Source organism: Melanerpes formicivorus, unplaced genomic scaffold, assembly GCF_026170545.1.
Source record: "Melanerpes formicivorus ecotype bairdi unplaced genomic scaffold, bMelFor1.0.p_v2 SCAF_3, whole genome shotgun sequence".
Classification (NCBI taxonomy): domain Eukaryota; kingdom Metazoa; phylum Chordata; class Aves; order Piciformes; family Picidae; genus Melanerpes; species Melanerpes formicivorus.
Genome location: NW_027142355.1, coordinates 30,656,760 through 30,679,416, shown reverse-complemented (window position 1 = coordinate 30,679,416; position 22,657 = coordinate 30,656,760). Strand labels below are relative to the sequence as shown.

At 40.5% G+C, this 22,657-nt stretch overlaps 1 protein-coding gene across 2 annotated transcripts in view; it reads left to right on the top strand.

The window, feature by feature from the left end:
* The window catches only part of ZNF277 (zinc finger protein 277), a 57,620-nt gene that overhangs the window by 2,516 nt on the left and 32,447 nt on the right, over positions 1–22,657 (top strand). For both annotated transcript variants that reach the window (XM_068169978.1, XM_068169977.1), the window contains exon 2: positions 19,480–19,675. In XM_068169978.1, coding sequence (XP_068026079.1) covers positions 19,480–19,675 — 196 coding nt within the window. The remainder of the gene's footprint in view (positions 1–19,479; positions 19,676–22,657) is intronic.

The following is a 22,657-nucleotide window of genomic DNA, read 5'->3' as shown; positions in this document are numbered from 1 at the left end:
TTGACTTAAAGTTGTTTTGTTCTTGATGCTATAAGCATCACTTCTTTGGCGCATCACTTCTTTGGCTCATCACTTCTTTACTTGTCTCTGTTAAGGATGCTACAAGAGCCACTTGACCCAGTGGATTTTGGGATCAAGTGGTTCCTCTTTCTTGGTTACTGAAAACCAGCCCCATGTACTCTCAGACCTGAAAGATTTCTATGTCCAGGCTGATGGATGCATTCCTCATTAGGTTCACAAGCACCCCTGTGTTCACAGGCCACTTGAATGTCAATGTGGGCTCTAACATCCATTCCATGACCTTGAGCCCCTTACTCAGGCACTGGCTCAGACACCAAGTTGTTCCAGGTAAGGATGTCTGCCTACTCACCAACTGCTCCAACCTGATGTTTGCTACCTGATGTGTAACTAAATCTGGTATGCCCTTACCTGAGCCATCTCAGCCTCACACAGTATCACTGATACACTTACCTTGGCCCTGTGTTCTTGCAAGTTTTCACTCCCCCAAAAGTCCAAACATTATTCATTGCCTCTCTTCCTCAGCTGTTATCTGCTTCTAGAAGACCCTGTGATGCTCTAATGACAGTTCCTGAACCAGTTACTCTCCAACACTAATTCTCCCATACCTACTCTTTCCCATACACAGTTTGGGTGATCCTTGTGACCTGCCACTTTCCTTTCTGAACAACCAGCCTCAGCCACCCGCAGCTCTTTCATTGGTCCTACCACTCTTGTCCTGCTGCTGTGGCTATGACTGGCTGTTGTTCACAAACTGCTTCTGATCCTTGTTTTCACCCCTTTTCCATGCTTTTTCTCTATTTTTTTTTCTGCCTTTTTTTTAAAAAGGTTTTTATACTTTTTAACCTCTAATTCCTGGGTATCATCCTCTTTTGCCCTACCACTCCTGGCTCTCCAAGTGTATAATCTCATTGTTTTCCCTCCACTTTCTTTCATATGATTAAACTTCATTAGGCTTGGGGAAGTCACAACAGCATGAAAGGCTGTGAGGCAAATCATGAAAGCATGAGTGCCAGTGAAGTATCTGACTCTCAGCAGCATTATAATCTCTGCTCTTAGGCAGGAGTAAATTAAAACATTTCTCTCTTGCTCTCCTGCCTATTGAGCTTGATAGCTTAAAGTCCACCCAAAAACTTTTGGGAGTAGGGGAAATAAGACAATTCTTGGGACCCATGCAATAAAACACAGATCAGATTTAGCCTCCATGTTGCTGCTTCACTTCTGTTTTGGATGCTGCAAAGTGAGGAGGGGAGTAGGCAAGTGTTTCTCTTTTTCCATTCCTAAGTTACATCCTCAGTTTATCAGTAACTTAACAATAGCATTGTATCAAGTGCTTCCTTCACATTTGCTACTCCAAGCTGTGCTAGAGGGTATAGTGCTGCAGTGCACCTTAGGCAAAGGTCATGCATGCATCAGAGCAGTCCTGCACTGGCTTCTGGCCACTTACAGCTCTTACAGAACAGGAAACTTATACTCCTTTTCTGATTTCCCTTCCCTGTGAGAGCCAGGCAGGGAGAGAAAAGGCAACAGCAGCAACACATGTGGCCATGCCCTGCCCTAAAGACAGTTCTCAAGACATGGAGGATGGAGGACAGTGCTATTTGTGAGTGCCATCTGTGATGGCAAAGACTGATCAGGATTGTAGTGCACTGGTGAAAACATTGTAGACAGTCAGTATGTATCATCACTGTCCAGTTTAGAAGCATATGCATATTCACAGATCTTTTGAACATTGTCATGGCCTCTAAACCCATCTGATATTTATCCCTGATGCCTCTTACAGTTTGCTCCCATTTGCTAACAAATCCATCTTGACGTTGGCTATCAAAACAGATACATGCACTCACACTTGTCCCATATGTTCCCCACAGTCAAGGATCACTCAAATATCAACAGTCTCAAAGTCTACTGGCTGAACTACCCTGACAGGCACCAACTCTGCCCACGGCTGGACACCAAGCCCCTTGCCCAGATGCTGACTCAGACCTTGAGTCTTCCCAGATATGAGTTTCCTTCTACTCACTGACTGCTCCAGTTTGAACCATGCTAGAAAATTGCACATACACACACATGAATACAGGGTTCAGTTTGCTAGGAAAACACTGACACACTGTGATCCCGCTAGTTGCTGGTTCCTGAACCTACAGACTTTGAGACATACAGTGTCTTCTGTGGTTGCTGGCAGTTACAGTTTGCAGCAGTGTCACACATTGGACAGAGGGTGAATAACACAAAAAAAAGTAGTTAAGGATTTAATAAGAAAAGAAAGTCTGTGATGATCAGGTCCAGGGTTTGATCAGAGCGGCATACTCACCATCAGCCTGTTTAAATGCAGCTGACCCTTTTTATTCCTGCCTATTCCCTGTCTCCATTTTTTGATGTTTGCTCTCTGCTCCCTAGTCCTTCACTTCCTCTGCCTATGACTCTTCCTCTAAGCTTCCCATTATATTTATATATTTATACATGGCTCCATGTCCCAGTGGAGGCCAGTGACAAGTGGAGTCCCTCAGGGATCAGTCCTGGGACCTATCTTATTCAACATCTTTGTGGGGGACATGGACAGTGGCATTGAGTGCACCCTCAGCAAGTTTGCTGATGACACCAAGCTGTGTGGTGCAGCAGACACGCTGGAGGGAAGGGAGGCCATCCAGAGGGACCTTGACAGGCTGGAGAGGTGGGCACAGGCCAACCTCATGAAGTTCAATAAGAGCAAGTGCAGGGTCCTGCATCTGGGTCGAGGCAATCCCAGGCACAAATACAGGCTGGGCAGTGACTGGCTGGAGGATAGCCCTGAGGAGAGAGACTTGGGGGTGCTGGTGGACAAAAAGCTCAACATGAGCTCTCAGTGTGCACTTGCAGCCCGCAAAGCCAATCAGATCCTGGGCTGCATCAGGAGAAGTGTGGCTAGCAGGTCGAGGGAGGTGATCCTCCCCCTCTACTCAGCCCTGGTGAGACCCCACCTGGAGTACTGCGTCCAGTTCTGGAGCCCCTATTACAAGAGGGATGTGGAGGTGCTGGAACGTGTCCAGAGAAGGGCCACGAGGATGATCAGAGGGCTGGAGCACCTCTCCTATGAGGACAGACTGAAGGAGTTGGGGCTGTACAGTCTGCAGAAGAGAAGGCTCCGAGGTGACCTAATTGTCGCCTTCCAGTATCTGAAGGGGGCCTACAGGAAGGCAGGGGAAGGACTTCTCAGGATATCAGGTAGTGATAGGACTAGGGGGAATGGAATGAAGCTGGAGGTGGGGAGATTCAGGCTGGATGTGAGGAGGAGGTTCTTCACCATGAGAGTGGTGAAACCCTGGAATGGGTTGTCCAGGGAGGTGGTCAAGGCCCCATCCCTGGGGGTGTTTAAGAGCAGGCTGGATGAGGCTCTGTCCAGCCTGATCTAGTGTGGGGTGTCCCTGCCCATGGCAGGGGGGTTGGAACTAGATGATCCTTGTGGTCCCTTCCAACCCTGAATGAAACTATGAAACTATGAAACTATGTATATATATACACACACACTTACACAAGCCCCTTCTGATAGCCTATAGCAAGTTTAACACAGTTTCACATACACCAACAAATACACCATAATACCTGTGATAATCATATTTTCCCTTTCTTATCAGTGACAAAATTCAGGCTGAACCTTTTCAAGGCTGTGTCTGAGTAGTTCTTTTAATGGCATTAGTACCTATAGTGATCAAAGATGACTTACTGCCTCTTTTATCACCAAATCATTAACGCTTGTTTGTGTGTAATCTACAACATTCCTTCTTGCTTGCTAGTTCTCTTACACTGAGTAGTCCTTAATCAAATAAAGTAATCAATTAAGTGCCCTCCCATGCCACACATCCTTATACTACCTCCCCTCTTCAGATCAGCCCAGAGTGAGCAGGTTGCCTCCTTTGCCAGATATCCACAGCGTGTTTAGTTGTGAACAGGGAGCTGTTGGCTGCCTTGCTGTCATGTGTGAAAACCCCAGCGAGGTGATAGAGCTGCCACAGTCTCAAGCATACTACCATTGCCCCAAGCATACTGCTGCCACTTCTTGTCTATTTATTCATCAGAGCTCGTCTCAATGGGCTTATTCAGCTTACTGTATCTGCTCATTTCTGTTTTATGGTTTTAGAAGTTGCTGTTCCTGTGCAGTACTGTTCCTTAAAACCCCAGCCAGTTCCAAATGTTCACACACTTGGTTGCATCCTATGTTCTCCTACAGGGCAATTTCAAGCATCTGGAGTACCACTGGTGATCCATTTCTTAGGTTAGATCTATGTGTTGAGTAGAGTGTTTCAAGACCTGGGGCTTCCACCATACTATAGATTTTGGAGGTGGGGAGGCATTATAAGCTTTGTAAAGGATCTTGGTTTGACACAGGTTAATCCTTATGAACTGAACAGCTAGCAATTACACTTGGGGGACAGGTTCACTAATTAATTCCATAAGTGCAACACAAGTTATTTTAATAATATTACAAGAATGAATCTCCTAAACCAGCATTACTTTAAAATGTATTAGAAGCATTTGTTGTGATTTTTAATTAAAAATGCAATCTCATAGTGGTTTTAAATGGTTGCCTGATAAGCAAATGGATCTTGTGGAGGACTGAAAATTGCAAAGTTATTATTGGTAAAATCTCCTTTTATGTGGTTCTGTGTTTGAAAAGTAAAAAGACAACATCCTTTCATGTAACTGTACAAAGAGATTTAAAGTCTTCTAGGTTTCACAGCACATTTCTTAAAAAACAGAGGGTGGGAGAATGCATAATTCATAGTATCATAGTAGTATCATAGTATCAGTCAGGGTTGGAAGGGACCACAAGGATCATCTAGTTCCAACCCCCCTGCCATGGGCAGGGACACCCCACACTAGATCAGGCTGGACAGAGCCTCATCCAGCCTGGTCTTAAACACCTCCAGGGATGGGGCCCCAACCACCTCCCTGGACAACCCATTCCAGGGCTTCACCACTCTCATGGTGAAGAACTGCCTCCTCACATCCAGCCTGAATCTCCCCACCTCCAGCTTCATTCCATTCCCCCTAGTCCTATCACTACCTGAGATCCTGAGAAGTCCCTCCCCAGCCTTCCTGTAGGCCCCCTTCAGATACTGGAAGGCCACAATTAGGTCACCTCGGGGCCTTCTCTTCTGCAGACTGAACAGCCCCAACTCCTTCAGTCTGTCCTCATAGGAGAGGTGCTCCAGCCCTCTGATCATCCTTGTGGCCCTTCTCTGGACACATTCCAGCATGTCCATATCCCTCCTGTAATAGGGGCTCCAGAACTGGACACAGTACTCCAGGTGGGGTCTCACCAGGGCTGAGTAGAGGGGGAGGATCACCTCCCTCGACCTGCTGGCCACACTTCTCCTGATGCAGTCCAGGATCTGATTGGCTTTGCGGGCTGCAAGTGCACATTGAGAGCTCATGTTGAGCTTTTTGTCCACCAGCACCCCCAAGTCTCTCTCCTCAGGGCTGCTTTCCAGCCAGTCACTGCCCAGCCTGTATTTGTGCCTGGGATTGCCTCGACCCAGATGCAGGACCCTGCACTTGGTCTTGTTGAACCTCATGAGTTTGGCTTGTGCCCACCTCTCCAGCCTGTCAAGGTCCCTCTGGATGGCCTCCCTTCCCTCCAGCGTGTCTGCTGCACCACACAGCTTGGTGTCATCAGCAAACTTGCTGAGGGTGCACTCAATGCCACTGTCCATGTCACCCACAAAGATGTTGAACAAGACAGGTCCCAGGACTGATATTTCATTAAATGGATAGGAATGGATTAATAAAATAAGTAATGGGCTAAACTATCTATGATCCTGCCATAGTTTTATAAGTAGCTGTGTTACAAATGTGTGCTATATTTTATCTGAATACAAAGGGGTGACCTCACAATTGACATGAATATGTAACTCCTGTAAGCACAAGGCATAGGATATGTTGTCAAAAAACACCCAAAAAAGGATTTGGTTTTCTCTGAATTCAGAAAAATTTCATAACTTGAAAGCAAAGACAGATAGCCTTTCTTTTTCCGAGATATAATTCTTTTAATTGCAGACAAGCAAACATAAAGCTTTTATTCCAGTAATCTAAAACAATCCTTGCTTGCTCAGTAGCAAGTAAAGATTTTGATACACAATCGAACTACCAAGTATCAGCTTTCTATATGATAACTGGAGCTCTTTGAGAAGTAAGCTTCAGACTACTTGGTGAGCATGCACACAGCTTAAACCTGATAACTTGTTTGCATGCTAAAGCCTTTAAGTTGTTCAAATCTCTTCTCAAGCCTTCTGTTTCCTGTGGTGGAGCAACAGTAAAGGATGGTTCACCAGCCCACAGATTGTTGAAGACCTTTAAACTGTCTAATAAATACTTGATTCTTACCCCATGAGACTTCCTCAGAACCTGAACAATAGGTGTGGGCATGTTTTATTTTGATTTAGAGATGCAGACAACAGAAATATTACGAGTTTTAAGTGTAAGAATGTTACAAGTGCAACACAGTTGGCAGGATAGTGTGTTACACCTATTGAAACACCTTGTTCAGTGTTTTGTTTTACTGGGGTGTACTGATTTCCTGAATGAAGATCAAAATTGTAAATCCTTACCACCAGCAATGCCTGCCACAAGATGTGCCTGTCATATAAACAGGAGGTAGAGCTCTCCCTTTGAGGCTGTTGCCAGCTTTCTCGATGAAGAGATGCAAGATTTAAACTAGGGCATGATTATGAGAGTGAACAGCAGGAAAGGAAGAAAAGGCCTTAAATATTGCAAAACTAGAAATGTTATATGTTTTAACTCCAGTATAGGTGAAATTCTTGTCTGTCCAAACAGCCTTTGTAACCTTTCCCACCCCCCTGTGCTTCTTTTCACCATGTCCTATCTTGCAATCTCTGCTAGAACTCCACATGTTCGTGTGAATATCTGCATCCCAAAACTACAGCTGCTTCCAGACTCACCCTGGGATTTCTACTTACATTACCATCTACAAAATCCCAGCAGGCTGAGGCTGGGAGAAAAGCCTGAAAGCATTTGAAAGTCCTTCTATGGACCTTTTAGAATGGCTTTAAATATTGCATCAATAAAAACCCTTCACAATTGGGAAATACTGTGGCACTGAAGAACTGGAAGGGGAAAAGGGGGTATGTTTTTTGCAACTTTAAAGCAGGTCTGTGCTTGTGAATAGTTTGACACATCATCCTGACCACTGAAGTCAGGGGTAATGCGTTTGTGGAAGTGCAAGTTCTTTGCAGAGTTAATGACTTAGTTATCAGTAATTAATTGCAGTCATTCATGCTGGGGAAAACAAACCAAAACAAAGCCATAAACAACTGATAATTGTTCAATTAAACAATGTATTGGTCAGTACCATTAAAACTGCATAAACAGACTGAAAGTGCTGTGATATATTGGACAAACTGCTAAACAGTAGAGTTAGGAATTTGAGGGTGTGCAAGCAGTTTTCTTCAGTATGAATATGCTATATACTGCATAAGATTACAAAGGTAATGCATGTGGCTATGTATGCAGTACAGTTTCACATTAGGGAGCTTCTCTGCTCCACTTGGTAGGGTAGTAGGTTTCTGCCCAGCAGTATAAGCAATAACATTTACCCACTGTACAAACTTGAAGTGCTCAAATTGCTTCATACAGAAATAGTATCCATATTTGATACTTCCATTATCATACAGAGTGCTCAGAGGGAGTCTTTGTTCAGATTTTTCAAAACATGCTAGGTGCTATGGTAGTGGAATTGTGATTATAAAGTAAATGAAAAGGGCATTGCATGTTGCTGGAGTTTATTTTCTGATTATAAAGGGTTTTAGAACATTAGTGTACAGCAATAGCTGTCAATTTTTACTGTTTTGGCACTATAGGGAATGGTATAGTTGCAAGTCTGATGTCTGATCATTGGTATCAAGATTTTGTTTCCTAGCAGGTAATTCCATGTTCACTGCTTGTTTGCCACTCTATCCTAGTATTTTGCTGTAGTAGATCCATAAACAAGAAATTGTGGTAGATGTTTTGCCTGTGGCTTCTGTGGTCCAAAATTCTCAGATAGTTGTCTATTCCTACTAATATATTTCAACTTAGTTTCTTGAATTGGCCTTTTGGTTTTATTGGCTGGTTTTGACTGGACCATGCCTTTCAAATAGTCTTTTTTCCACTTTCATGTATTTTTCTGATTTTCATGGCTAACAGACAGCAACCAGTGTGAAATGGCCCAGCTGCTTTGGTTTGATTTTTGCTCATCGAGATGTCATCCTCCCATTTGTCATTAGTGGCTTCATCCCCAAGGAGCAGCTACTTCTGCTTCTTGCTCTGTGTAGTAGTCGCATGTTAAAAGCCTTCTCTTTTCCCCTCTGTTATAGAAGCTTTATAACTGGGTATGACATCTGTTTCAACCTCACAAGCTGATGTGGTATAGTGTGACTCTATCCACATGAACAAATAATAAGGCACAGTAGATGAAGAAAATTATGCCCTAGCCCCTGCAACTACATCATATGATTTGGCATATTTGCTTTGGATAGCCTGTAGCCAGTATTGCCACTTCAAACTGTGTCAATGTGTTTCAAAGATATCTGAAGCAGTGCCCCTTGGTTTAGACCCAGATGGCTTTTCTAGAGATTGGGATGCATTTCTTATGTATCTAGACTCCAGACAAATCCAGTTCACCTGCACCACAACCGCGGTCTCTAAAGTCAGCCAATGTGCAAAGAAGCAAGAGAATGACCTGTGTGGCTCAGAGCTGTGCTGAAATGCAAGGAGAGGGACATGGCTGGTGAGTGAGCACAAGGAGTCACCATGCTACATCCTGCAATTCAGGACCATTGCCAAAGTTCACAGCATGTGCTTCAGGTCAGCCCTTAAAGTTCCATGGTGGGAGTGCAGAAGTCTCACAATATGAAAGCAGGAATGGTTGTGAAACAAATATGTGCAGCAATAAGTGATGCTGCTGTCGCTGGAGCATTTTGCTAGCATTTGTCTTGACCAGTGTGCCAGTGCTGAATTTTATTATGACTCAGTAATGCATGAATAAATGAGATAGAGCTTTTTCTCTGAAGGCTGGTATGTAACAGAAAACATCCTGCTTGAGGTTTTAATTTGATTTTGTCTTGTATGGGATGAAAACATGCAGCCTGTGTTATTACTGTACTAATTTAATGTTCAAGAGTCTGCATGTATTTGTACAGTTAACAAAATGTTGCCTGAAAATCATAGACAATTTATGTCTCTAATTCTATCATCCTAATTCTGTTCCTTGAGGAAATTAACTTCAGTTATTTTAGCATCCATATATGTATGAAGTATATCAGCAGTATCGGTTAGTGTATATTATAAGAAGTTAAAATCTGTGTCATATGTTGAATGAACATATGAAGGACAAGAAAAGTAAGTTGATTATCACAAAAATATTTGTTTCAAACACTGGCACAGAGTCAGAATAGGGTCACAGAAATTTAATGTAGCCTGCTGAGATCTATAAGATGTTAATATTTGAGCTCTGGCTTGAAAATGCTTTTCTCTGAAATTAATTTTCAGCATTTTATTTATAAAGAGTGTAAATAGTGGATTATTTGAAATACAGTCAAAGCTTTGTTTTCCTGAGCTAAGATATCAATTAGACTAAACTATGTTGACCCACACCACTGCACTCGATAATGAACTTCCTTTTCAACCATTGTTTTTTCCAGTTTGAATACCAGTTTATGGGTGTTTGATTCTAAAAGTAGAAACAACTTATTTTGCTACTCTCCATCTGGAAAAGTTCCAGTTCACTGGGAAGACAGCAACAGACCACAGAGCTCCTAACACCACAGGGCCTTTTCCTTGTACTGATTCTTCATTAAGTAGAAAATTCGGTTAAACAATTCAGCTTTTATGGCTTTCTGAGTATCAGGAAGCTCAGACAATATACCTGAGAGAGATTTCCACGTGTTTTCTCGGTGTACATCAGATCCTGGAAATGGGACTTCTCACGATGCACTTTGAGCTTAGTTCTAATTTACGAGTCTGAAAGAAAGTGGCTTGTAAAATTTCACACTGTTTTAAATTGTTTTTCTCAAATAGCTGCCAGAAGGGAGGTTGTAATGAGGTGGGGTTGGTCTCTTCTCTCAAGTAACTAGCAACAGGAATTGTGCCAAGGGACTTTTAGATTGGATATTAGGAAAACTTTTGTTACAGAAAGAGCAGGAAGGCACTGGAAGAAGTTGCCCAGGGAGGTGATGGAGTCACCATCCCTGAAGGTGTTCAAGAACTGTGTGGACATGGCATTTTGGGATGTGGTTTCATGGCCATGGTGGTGTTGGAACCAATGATCTTAGAGGTCTTTTCCAACCAAAACAGTTCTATGGCTCTATCCAAACATTTTAGTCAGAAGCTTGTTAAAAGTTCCTGTCATAATGACATGGGGGTGGTCTCATAGGAGTGGCTACAGCAAGCTTTAGGTTTTTTAAGGAAGCTCACAGCCTTTCCCTTAGCTACAGAATGTAAAGCAATCATTTAAAAAGACAATTAGACAATCCTTTTAACATCAAGAGGATAAATGTGCTTGGGAATTTAATCCTGTTAGAGGAAAAGGACAGGTGACAAGTGGAAAAAATAAGGAAAATCCTTTTAATAAAGAATTATTGATATCTGCTAAATAATGATAACAAGAATCAGAGTAAACTAACATATTTTTTTGTAGCAATGCTGGCATCAAAGATACTAGGCTTAGTATGGTAGGTCGTGAAGGCACTGCAGAGATAAAATGTATCAATGAAGAAGTATTACTACTCTTATTACCCACACTGTTAAGACCCCTTCTTTGTGGAAGAGCTAAAGATCACGATCACAGTAAATGGAAATTAAAATGTGCCTATTTCCAGCTTTCTAATGTCTGCAGAGGAGTCAGCAAAACAGTGGCAGTGGTGACATACAAAAATATTACATTCACATACACATCTTTACTTGTGACACCTTCCTGTGAGTATTTTTAAGAGCTTTAAAATGACAGTCTTGATCAGCTTGGCACAAAATTGCACTCTTCTTTTTGAAGTAGTTAATTTTTATGTAGAAATAGCAGAAACTTAATCTTTATACCTCAACTCTAAAACAGCGGTATTTACGCTTTGTTACGATGCCTTTGATATGCCTTTGTATTAAACAGCAAGGCAAACAGAAAAGAAATACTCATTTTTATTGGTTAGATTTGAGAGCTAACAATAAAAGAAGAACCTAAAGGATCACTTTCGTCCTTCCATTTCAAATTCTTCTGTTGCCTGTTTCGTTCCTCTTCATTGTAACTAAATGTTCTGAGTTTCAGCATATGTAATTACCTTGGTAATCTTTCCAGATAATAGGTTAAGGTTTGCTTCTTAATCCCTGATTTTAGTACGTGGTATCATAGAATTGTTAGGGTTGGAAGGGACCTCAAGGATCACCTAGTTTCAGTCGCACTGCCATGGGCAGGGATACCTCACACTAGATCAGGTTGCCCAGAGCAACATCCAGCCTAGCCTTTAAAACCTCCAGTGATGAAGCTTCTACCACCTCCCTGATCCACACCATGTGGGTCTCAGCTCTCCATGTGTACCATGTCATGTGACCACACAAGGTCACCTTTGTTTACTTCAAGTATGTATTTTTTTGCTGAAGTCTCCTATTACTCTGGAGATCAGTATGATAATTCACACAGGGCTAAGTAATATATAAATATTGGGGGGGTTAATTAAACGTTTGAGTACAGAGAACTTGTCAGGGGAGAGCACTGAGTATTGAGTATCACTTCAGAGTTATCTTGATTGGCTTTATTGCTTTTCTTTTACAAAACCACAAGGGTAGTTGGATGTAGTTTTATAGATAGTCTTTAAGTCAGCCTTCCTGTATTTATGGTCCACAGTTCTCACCTTGCAAATACACTGAGGTGAATAACTAGTCACACAGCCCACTGAAAACTGAGTTCACATAAGTAAAATGTTTGCACAAGCAAAGGTTTGTAGAACTAACCACAGAGATTGGAAGGAAAACTGAATCCAAAGCCAAAATTCAGGAAAGGAAAAGCTTTTGGGAGATCACGTGACAAAGCAAAAGAAAAACAAGTGTTCTGGGAATTGAAAGAGGTGGGTCATGAAAGGAAACTTGTGGCTGGTGCTGTAATTCATATGGGTGCCACCTCTGTACTTCAGGAACACAGGGAGGGGTAAAAGGAAATGAGGATTACATTTCATGGAAAATTGCATAAAGTAATTAAGCTGAACTTGGTTTCCTGATTCCTGTCATGCCCATAAGGCGAGCTGAGCACTGAAGGGCTTCAGAGGAGAAAGACTAGTAAGGTCATCCTGGAGGAAGAGGCAGAGTGGGTTTAGAGTGGAAGCTGTACTCACGGGTGTGGAAGACCAGTGTGCTGAAACTCAAGAACATGTTTTGGTCATAGGAATAATGAAAAAACATGTACTAGTTGCAGTGTAGCTCATATGGAATGGACACAATCTGTCCTGTAAGCCCAGAACAGCACCTGTAGCTGAGACAAGCAACAAAAGTAAATCCTAATATGCCTCCACAGGAGCCAGTAAGTATTTATTGACTGACAAAAGTGGGTGAGAAAGGATGTGTTGGCACTGGGGACATATTTTGAAGATATTGCTAAAATCAAGAAAATACCTGCTGTGAGTAGAGTCCAACCTATGCTCTTCACTCTTGAGTGAAGGAGCAAAGCAGAAGGTCTGCTATCAATCATCAGAAGGGTTGTCACTTGTGGAATTACTGTTGCTATGTATTTTTAAACTCCAACTTTTGGACAGGGAGAGTAAACATACATTCATACAGTAAGTAGGGTAAGACATATTTTCTTGATTTGATTGAGAGTAGGAATGGCTTTGTACTTTGAGTGTGACACAGATCTTCCTGCAGTGCTACCATTTCACCCTTTAGATAGTCTGTAAATAGAAATGATGCTACATTTTCTCAACAACAATCATAAGAAATCAGAATATCTCTGAAGAGTGTAATAAAATTATTCAAAATTTCATTCTGAAGTAGATAGAGCATTTCTTGTCTGTAACCAAGATAATAAATCCTGCATTTATTTGCACTAAGTCCATGCCATTTACCCAGGAATGAGGTATTATGTGGCTCTGAGCTTGCACAGAACCTGCCTGTAGTGTATTAAATATTTATAAATGGCATATTAACATTGGCACTTAAATATTGTTATTTATGAATACTTACTATGGCTACTTTGATTAGAGTGTGTGTGTGTGTGCATGTGTGCTACTCTGAGAAGAGTGGGTTTGCTCTGGTCCTTATTGATGAAGGGATTTGTCTGGGCTCAAGCAGAAAGATGACAAGCACTGGCATATATCTGCTTGTGAACAGGGCAATAATGTAGTCTATTATTTAAACATGATCTTATTGGCAAGCACATTAGTTTTGTTTTATTAAAATTCCAACACTTCACATTTTTATTAATCACTTCCCCAGTCCTTCTATTCACTTGTGTTCTGATGCCAGTGCTCCAGTCCCCATAGCAACACTTGTTAATGCTAATGAAACTGCAACATCCTAAGCTCCCCGACAGAGCAGCCCTGTTAAATATGGCTATTAAGCACAGTTGTATTTCTGTTAGTTCCAGCTCCTAGCAGACACCTGCTCTATAGAAACTCTGTCCTGAGATATTAGGATTTGGTAACTCAAAGCTTTTGTTAAAGCTGTCATTTGACTGGAATAAAATTCCCATATTCCCAGACAGTGGATGCTACAGAATATGTACAGTTTCTGTAAAACTGACAAGGTTTAGCTGTAGGATTAAGTACTCTTTTGAAGTGCTCATTTGCATTCAATGAAAAACCAGGCAGGATTGAGACTGACTGATCTTGAGGGAAGCTGCAGGATGTGTTGCCTCCTACAGTACATGGACATTTTAACTAAATATAATTCATAGTGTGTTAACAAGCAAAAATAGCAGCTAAATAATTCCTCATGAGCTCAGACTCAATGCAACTTAACAGAAGTACTTGAGCACTTTAATATACAGAGGGAGGAAATTGATTCTTCTTTCAATGAGGAACATATTTGCATGTAGTATTGGTGAGGATGCTGACAGGGTGTTTTGTTTCCATTATTCTGAATTTTCGTTCTCAATACTGTTTATTTGGCAAGTCATTAGTCATCCATCTTTTATACTCCAGAAAACAAAGGAGAAATCTTGTTATTAGTATAAAATCTCTTCCAAGAATATGACCACAAATTAGGGAATGCTACTGTGCCAACAAATAGATGCTGCAGTGCCAAGGCTGCAAAACAAGAAAGCTGTCATGTGTGTATTTCAAGTGTGTCAGGCTGGTGCTTCTCGATACTCTTTTTCATTACAGCTCAAAAACCCTTGGATACTAGACCAAGCTTTAAAACTACTCATTTCCCAGAGACTTTTCAATGCAGCACTGTTTTGCGCAGAATTACCTATAGGAATCCAGCTTTTTTCCTAATGTACCATATCTGGGGGGTTGGTCATTTTGATAATTAAATGGTTTTGCTATGTAGTCAGTATGCACTTGGGGGAGGATGCTCAGCCTTTCTGTTTTCCCTTTGGCATCTGTTACACTGTTAGTGTGGAGTGCCAGGTTTGCTACGTGTCTGTTGTTTTACTGTCATTTGTTCTCCCCTTTGTTCTTTACATGTCTAAACCCCTCATTGTTAGGATTCCTTTATTTGCCTGTGTATTTGTGGCATTAAATTTTGGTTTAGGATCATTGCAAATTCGTGTGCTAATCTTCTCATAATATTAGCCAGATGTATTAATGAGATAACAAACCAAAGTTGTTGGTAATGAATCAATTTATTCAACTGCGGCATTTAATTACAAAGACACTTAACATTCCAGCAGATGCTCTTATTTTGTTTCATTATCCTTGTGTTACCAACAGCGGGCTTACAAATAAATATTCTACATGTCTATATTTATATGACATACACATCAACCTAAAACCTTGTTGTTGTGCCATAAACTGCAAAAAATGTCATGAAGCCTGTAAATAGGTGTCTTAACCCAATCTGTATGAATTCCTCTTTCATTATTTGCTTTCTCAGACTATGTGCATTCTTGAATTTTCAGGTATTCTTCAGTTGATAATAAAATGCTTACTCTTTTTAAAAATTTCTTAGCTTTCTTCTTCCCTAGTTAAAAACACTTGTCTTTGGACCTTTATTTTCTCCTTTCCTTCTGGTCTCATGATTGTCATTCCTTTTCATCTAGTGGCAAAGCTTCAAAAAGAAGGATATGAATGCCCCTCCCCTCAGTATTCCATGCAGACTAATTATTTAGAAGGTTCTTTCCCTCAGCTTGCTGGTTGCCTGCTGAAGGGGTTCTTCCTCTCCCTGAGCTCTGGTGCTCCAGTCACGGCCGTGGATTGCAGCCCAGAGCCAAGACATGTGAGTTAGGAATTGTAACAGTGAAGTTATTTCATTAATCTGAGCACCAGTACCTCTTCTTTTCGGGTGGAGAATGTAATTTATGCAGCAGTTCTCAACGTGTCTGCAGATCTAGTCAGAGCACATAGTTCAGATGTACAACCAAGAAGAATTGATCTTGACAGCTCTTACGGCTTTTAGTGTGTTTCAAATGCCTATTACTGACAACAGTAGGTTTTATGAACTGCAGCCAGTGCTAGATGTCCTTGTTAAGAAGCACAGTGCTAAAATCTTAGCATTTTCTTTTCTTTGTGTGTAATACTTTTGAAGCAACCTTGCACACTTTATAAGGTATGCTTATGGTAAAATTGCATGAAACAGTTGAGTCTCTTAAGCTGAGAAGAAAGGAGGAAGCTGAGATGACAAGAAGGTGGTTCTGTTTCATCTTACTGCTTCTCGCTGTGCACTCCTTAGTTTGCTCCTGCACTTGGTGGATTCTGCTGTGAGCATTTTCAGCATTATTGAGCGGAAAGAAAGAAGTGAGTAGTTCTATCTGGTTAAAGAGTTGAATCAACTCATCAAAGGATTTGGCAAGCCTAGGAGCCAGCACAAGCAGAAGGGCAATAGTAGATGGTTGGGAGTGGCAGGATGAGGTGGAGAGAGAATAACAAGATACCACTTCTTGGTGGCTGCAAGCTGTTATACCAGCTAAACCATCTCTGAGAATTTTGCCTTTTACAACTCACTTTAAAATGACAAGTCTTTCCTTCCTTTTATTTCTTGCACATCCACTGTATTGGACATAAAATGATGTGGCATATTGCTGCATTAACTGCATGTGTGATTGTACAGGTAGGGTACATTGTGTGTACTGCTGTTGTCTGTATTATTACTATGTGGGCGTAATGGTTTACTTCATGTGCAAACTAACATTAGTTTTGAGTTGAGAATAATTACATTTGAAACAGAAAATGTTACAGTAAGGAAAATTTATCCATTTTGAGCCCGTCAATCAATTAGTTTGTATTACTGCATTTAAAACAAAGACATACAATTTTTATAACAGGCAGGATTTTCTTTTGCTTTTCTCACTGTTGTAAAAGTGTGTAGGTATAAGCAGTAGGTATCCTATGGGTGCTTATAACAAAAAACAATGCTTATTCTAGTCTTGAAACCAATTTGTGTAATCCATACTATTTTCTATACCATGTCATTGTCAAGTGTCTTCAAAGTATGCATTTTATTTTCATCTGAAGAACTGGGTATACTTCTTAGTCTTTGTTTTCAAATACTATGTTCCTCTAGTCTCTTACTTCTACTAATCTACATTTTTTATCTCTGAATTAGCTCTGAAAGACCACAATTTTTTCTGTCCTATTAAAGGTTGAAGAAAATGATGTCAGTTCTAAGTTCTGTGAATGAAGAGAGGGATTTTCATAGTTCCTGAGTTTGGTGTCCTTCCTATGAAGTGTTTGGGACATCTGTTTGCATACCAGTCATGCTGGTTTTCTGCTAGGCCAAGGAAAACTCAGTGGTTATGGGATGATTTAGTAGAAACTTCATGAATGAATTTTATAGGGCTCTGATTTTATTGGGAGCTAAGTACTGTGCTGTTCACCACAGACACAAATAGGAAGGGGTTAGGTGATAAATTTTGCAGTTAATACACTTGTTTTTTTTTTCCCCCAAATGGTAAGCAGGAAGGCCAGTTGAAGCAGTGCAGAAGAATTTCCTGGTATTTGAGTGAACTGGACACTAAAAAAAAAAAGTTCTATTCAATGTTAATGAATGCAGAATAACACACATGGGAGTGAACACTAAGAATATGTCCACTGTCTTGTACATTAACACCTGATTCACAGCTTCTCTGGGACTCAGAAATCACTGAAGATAATTCAGTCATTAACTCAATGAACCTAAAAGCAAGCAAAATGCTAAAAATAAAAAAAGAAATAAAGAGACTGAGGAAAAACTGTGCTGACTGGGTGTTTTCAAAATACCCCTCACCCTGGCATATGGAGGAGTGTAGAATGGAACTAGCCAAAAGCCAAACAAAGAGAACAAGGAAAGAAGGACCATTAGGAGAACATGAAATGTTGCTGCAGGGTTTTTTAGGTGTTGATGAAAGATGATTAAGTTGAAACACTACAGAAACAAATCTGGGGGGAGGGGGGAAAGATGCCATAAAATCCTTACTGAGTTATTTCTGTAGCCACAGAATCACAGAATGGTAGAGGCTGTAAGGAACGTCTGGAGACCTAGTCCAACCTCCCTGCTAATGCAGGTACATCTATATCAGGTTATGCAGGAATGCATCCAGGCAGATTTTGAAAGTCTCCAGAGAAGGAGACTCCAACTACCTCTCTGGGCATCTTGTTTCAGTGCTCTGCCACTCTCAAAGTAAAGAAGTTTTTTCTTCAGTTCAAGTGAAACCTTCTGTGTTCTAGTTTGTACTTATTGCCTCTTTGTTCTAGCACTGGACACAACTGAGAAGAGCCCAGCCCCATCCTGATGACTTCCACCCTTTAGATATTTATATGCATTTATAAGATCTCTTCTCAGTCTTCTCTTTTCCAGGGTAAAGAGCCTGTGACTTAAATTCTTCACCCTCACATTTCTGAAAGACTATGCTGTTTGCATGATTACTGTTAGTTTTCTTATTTTTGTACACTTTCCTAGGTAATTTGTTCTTGTCATTGTTAGCTGGGGCACACATGGGAAGGATGTGTAACAGCACATTTTAAGAGAGAAGATCTACTATTCCCTCATTTTCAAGTGTCTCTGCATGTGGGAGTCCTGGTGAACAAGAACTCAATCTGAGTGTTTTTATTTCCCTGTTAGCCTTCAGCTATGCTTTAGTTAACAGCTTTTCCTTCGGTACCTGTGGCCACTCTGCTCCAAATATAGAATCAAAATTAGCTACTTTTGCAGAGCTTTCAGTAGTATATTTAGCCATATTTGTACTATTTTGGTATTTGTGTTATGTGTTAGTCCACTAAGTGCTATGCTAAAGGCTGTGCATCTTTGTTCTGCTCTGTGCATTCATTCTCTTGTTCAGTGTTTTTTGCAGCAGATGAGTACAAAGATATATTCATGATTCTTTCTTCCCTCACCTCCTCTCTTAAGTGCCTTTCAGACAAATTGCATAAGCTTCTGCAGTTGCCACACTGCTCCAATAGTTAGATTTAAGTTGCTCTCTTTTAGAATTAGCTATGCTCTTTGGGCAGCAAAAAAAACCTTCACCTCAGTTTATTCCTTTCAGCAGTCCACCACTACAATGAAAAATCAATAGCTCTGTACTTCAGCTCAAGCAACTGTTATTCCCAAGTACTCATGTTAAATAACTGTATCTGCCTTCTGTCTATGTTTAGTACCAATTCCTGCCATACACACCTACATTTTGGAAGTTGGTTTGTTAAGGCAGATGGGAAGATGTTTATTTGGACATCTAAATGTTTAAATAGGTCATTGCAAGAGACCTAAACCAGTGTAGCTGCTTACTGGGCACAGCTGAAATGGCTGACAGAGGTCTTGGTTCTCCTGGCATCAGGCATGGCTTGCCCCTCCTCAGCGTCTGTACATTTAAGAAGCGCTTCCATGTGGCAGTAATCTTTATCAGTAATAGTCTCCCTTTGTGACAGAACAGTAGGCAAGATGCTAATAGGAAAACAAGGAAAGACAAATATGTGCAGAAGTATTGTGCAATAAACAAGAGTATAATTAGAAGTAATCAACATACAAAATGGTTTGTGCTATACAGTCTAAAGCCTTCCTGATAGTATGAAGAATGTGGCAGAGAGTAGCTTCATTTATAACAGCAGATAGAACAGGTGAGGAAAAGGTGTCTTATCATAAAAGTTCCTTCAGTGATAAGCAGAGCACTTGTGTCTTTTTGACTTAGCATCAGCTGGGAGTTTAAGCTGGAGCAGATACTTGAACTGTCCTGTGCTAACCTCCTACTATCCTTCTTAGAAATAATGCTTGCTTCCAAGCACCTGGGACCCAACAAAATGGATTTAGATTACCTAAAAGTACTCCAAGTGCTGTGGATGTATTCACTTACTCAGCATTTATTTTTATTTATTTTAGATACAGAGCCTATTCTGGAGCCTCTATCTCTGCCAGAAGCTTGCAGTCTTGCTGCTGTAGAAAGTTCTCCTGATGTGCCTTGTATTTTCTGCAAAGAATGCTATCTCCTAGCAGAACAAAGCCAGCTCCTGAAGCATATGATTATTGAACACAAGCTTGTCATAGCAGATGTGAAACTGGTTGCAGATTTCAGAAGGTAAAGATTATATTGTTTAAATTGAGTGTGTGTGTGTGTGTGTGAGAGAGAGAGAGAGAGACTGTGGATATTACAGAAACTTTCAGAAAACTAGTGATCATGTTTTTTAAATACCTGGAAAAAAGTACTTGGAAAAAAATAGTAAGATGATATGGGAACATTTTAATTATTGTATTTTTTAATGGGGTTTTTATTGCTACAATGTGAAGTTATTTTCCTGTTCCACTTCCCAGCCCCTAGATACTGCTGGGACCTGGGTACTTAATATTACTGCACAGGGCAATTTCAGTGCTAGACATTCTTTGACATATTCTGGGGCCTGCTCAGGTCCTGTCACTAATAGACTGATTACATACAAACTAGAAAGCTGTTTATTTCATAAAGCACATACTAGACAATTGACTCTCCTAAATTTGAGTTTTGTTTGTGTAGGACAAGACTGTTTCTACCATTGCACAACATCCCAAAGCCGTGTATTGTACACAGAGGATGCTCAGTACAGGATCTCCTACATTCTGGGATGAAATTAATTTGTCCTATTTTAAGGATATCAGAATTTCTGCATAAATACCACATTTAATCCTTAACTGTATCTTACAGTACTGTAGTCTGCATGCAAGTGTGACTCCTACAGCTGTGTCATTGATCATCTCAGCAGGGTCATGTTTGGCTTTCTCTCTCTTAACTTCCTCCAGTAGCTGGCATGGCACCAGCTGGCTTGTAACTTCAGAGACGAGGCGCTCGGTGGCATTTTGCTTTCACACACAGCAATATATGAACCAGGCGGTAGGCTTGGTGGTACCTGCCAGTTTGTGCACAGTTCTGTTGCAGTGTTTAAATGTTAGCTGGATGATTTCTCAACTAAAAAGAGTTTTCTGGTAGGTCTTCTGTGATTAGTTACTGAGCCAAAGCCAATAACTTGCATCTATCGAGATGTTAAGAAAAAAATGAAATATTAAGATGAAATTTAGGAAGAGAAATGTCAGCCATAAAAATCCTTTTTCAGATATATGAGCTTTTCATTGCTTAAAAATGAAAACTGATACTTGTTTTTGTTTGGGTTTGTACTGAAAGTATGCAGAACAAGAATGTAGTGTTCTTTGGAGATAATGCTAGTTTCTTCAGATAAATAAAGGGATCAGAGCTGCTCGGTCATGGACCACCAGTTTAAGTGCACTTGGGGGATTATTCTGTGTTAATAGAAATGTATTTGAAAATCACTTTTTCAGGAAAACGCCCATTTACATTCTTTTTGCTGCTAATGCAATTGGAAGGTAGCCAATTCTTAAAGAAAGCAGCCTCAGGACATGAAATGATGGAGTTGTTACTCTGAAGTGTGCCTCCCCTTATTTGCTCTACTGAATATCAGTAAAACAGTCTAATGCTATGCACTAAAAAGGAAGTATAATCTGAAGTGTTAAACTGAAGTGTGAAAAATACAGGGAAAATACTATGAGAACATAGAGGGGGCATTTTTCTTAGCAGTGAGTTACAGTCAGTCTTAGGAATAGTAGTTCTTGACAGAACTACAAGAAGTAATGAATCCAGAAAAGATCAGTGCCAATGGGATTTATTTTTTTTTTAACTTGGAAGAATAAAGATAAATTGGCATTAAAGCAAAGGGAAGAGATAAGGGGAATAAGCCTCCACTGCATGACTGGGCGTGATCACTCATGGTCACTAATCACTCATTCTGTCTCCCTGGGAGTATGACAAGACATTGGCTGCATTTGATCATTGATTTTTTGGTTGAGTCTTATGATATGAAATCACTTACCAGTGAACTTCATGGTTAGGTGAGTTTGTCTCAACAGCGTTCATTTATTTGAGTGCACAGGACAGAGTAAATGAAATCCCCCCATTTGCACATTTATGTCCCAAAAACTCAAGGATCACATATTCTGGAAGACTTGCTGATCTTGTTGTGAATAAAACTTGTCATTTCATTGTGAATTATAAACAGTGGAGTAGATAGGTGGAAAATTAAATGCTCACGTCTCACTTACTGGCATCTAGTGAGCCACTGAATGATCTTCAGCCATGCATGCTGACTTCACTGTGCTTACCTGTGTGCTGTTACCAGAGGTTAATCCTCTCCATGTCAGAGTTAGCAGAAATAAATCTATTTGTATTCCTTGGCTGTCACAGTTGGAGTCCTCATATATTAAGTTAGATGGTAAACAGAGGTAACATTAACCACCATGAGATGTGCTAGCTGTGGCAAGTAAACTTTGAGATGGCACAGCTCACAACTGTTTAGAAACGTCCTCATCATAGTGATATCTGATTTTGTATGATGCTTTTCCTACTACAATTATTGAATAGTTGTTAGCCTTTACATTACCAACTCTTTCATGATTTAGACCATACACAGGTCAAAAGTGTAAATATAATCACAACTTAGACATTTTCAAGTGGTTTTGTTTGGGTTTTTTATGTTTGGGGTTTTTTTGTGTTTTGTTTTTTGTTTTTCTAATAACAACACTCTGAATAACTAGTGCAAGAATTGCTTGGTTCTTTCATATGATTGAAGGTGATGACTTCTTAGTTAGACAGTAGCTTCTAGTTCAGTGGAAACCTAATCTCAGTTGGGGCATGTTGATGCTGTGATACAAACAACGCTAGTACAAGAATCTTTTTAAACAGCTGTAGTTTGTGGGTTAAATCTTCAAGATGTGTTTAGGGCTTTCCTTATTCTGTCTGCTCTCCCAGTCCCAGGTGTTTGGGGACATCATTTTTCTGTCTTTCTAGTTGTCTGTCAAGCTACAGCTTTCATTGTAACTCCACAGGAGACCTGCCAAAACGTCACTTTTGACAAGTTGGTATTTTCACTGAGTTTCAGATTCCTGCCTGCATCTTGCAGAACGTGGAGCACAAATTCTGGGAATTTGGGAGTCCTCCATAGTGTCTCTTTTGAGTAAAAATGCATCTGAGTGGCACTTCTGTTTGAAGATGTGAATAGGTCATAGTATTTATGTAAAG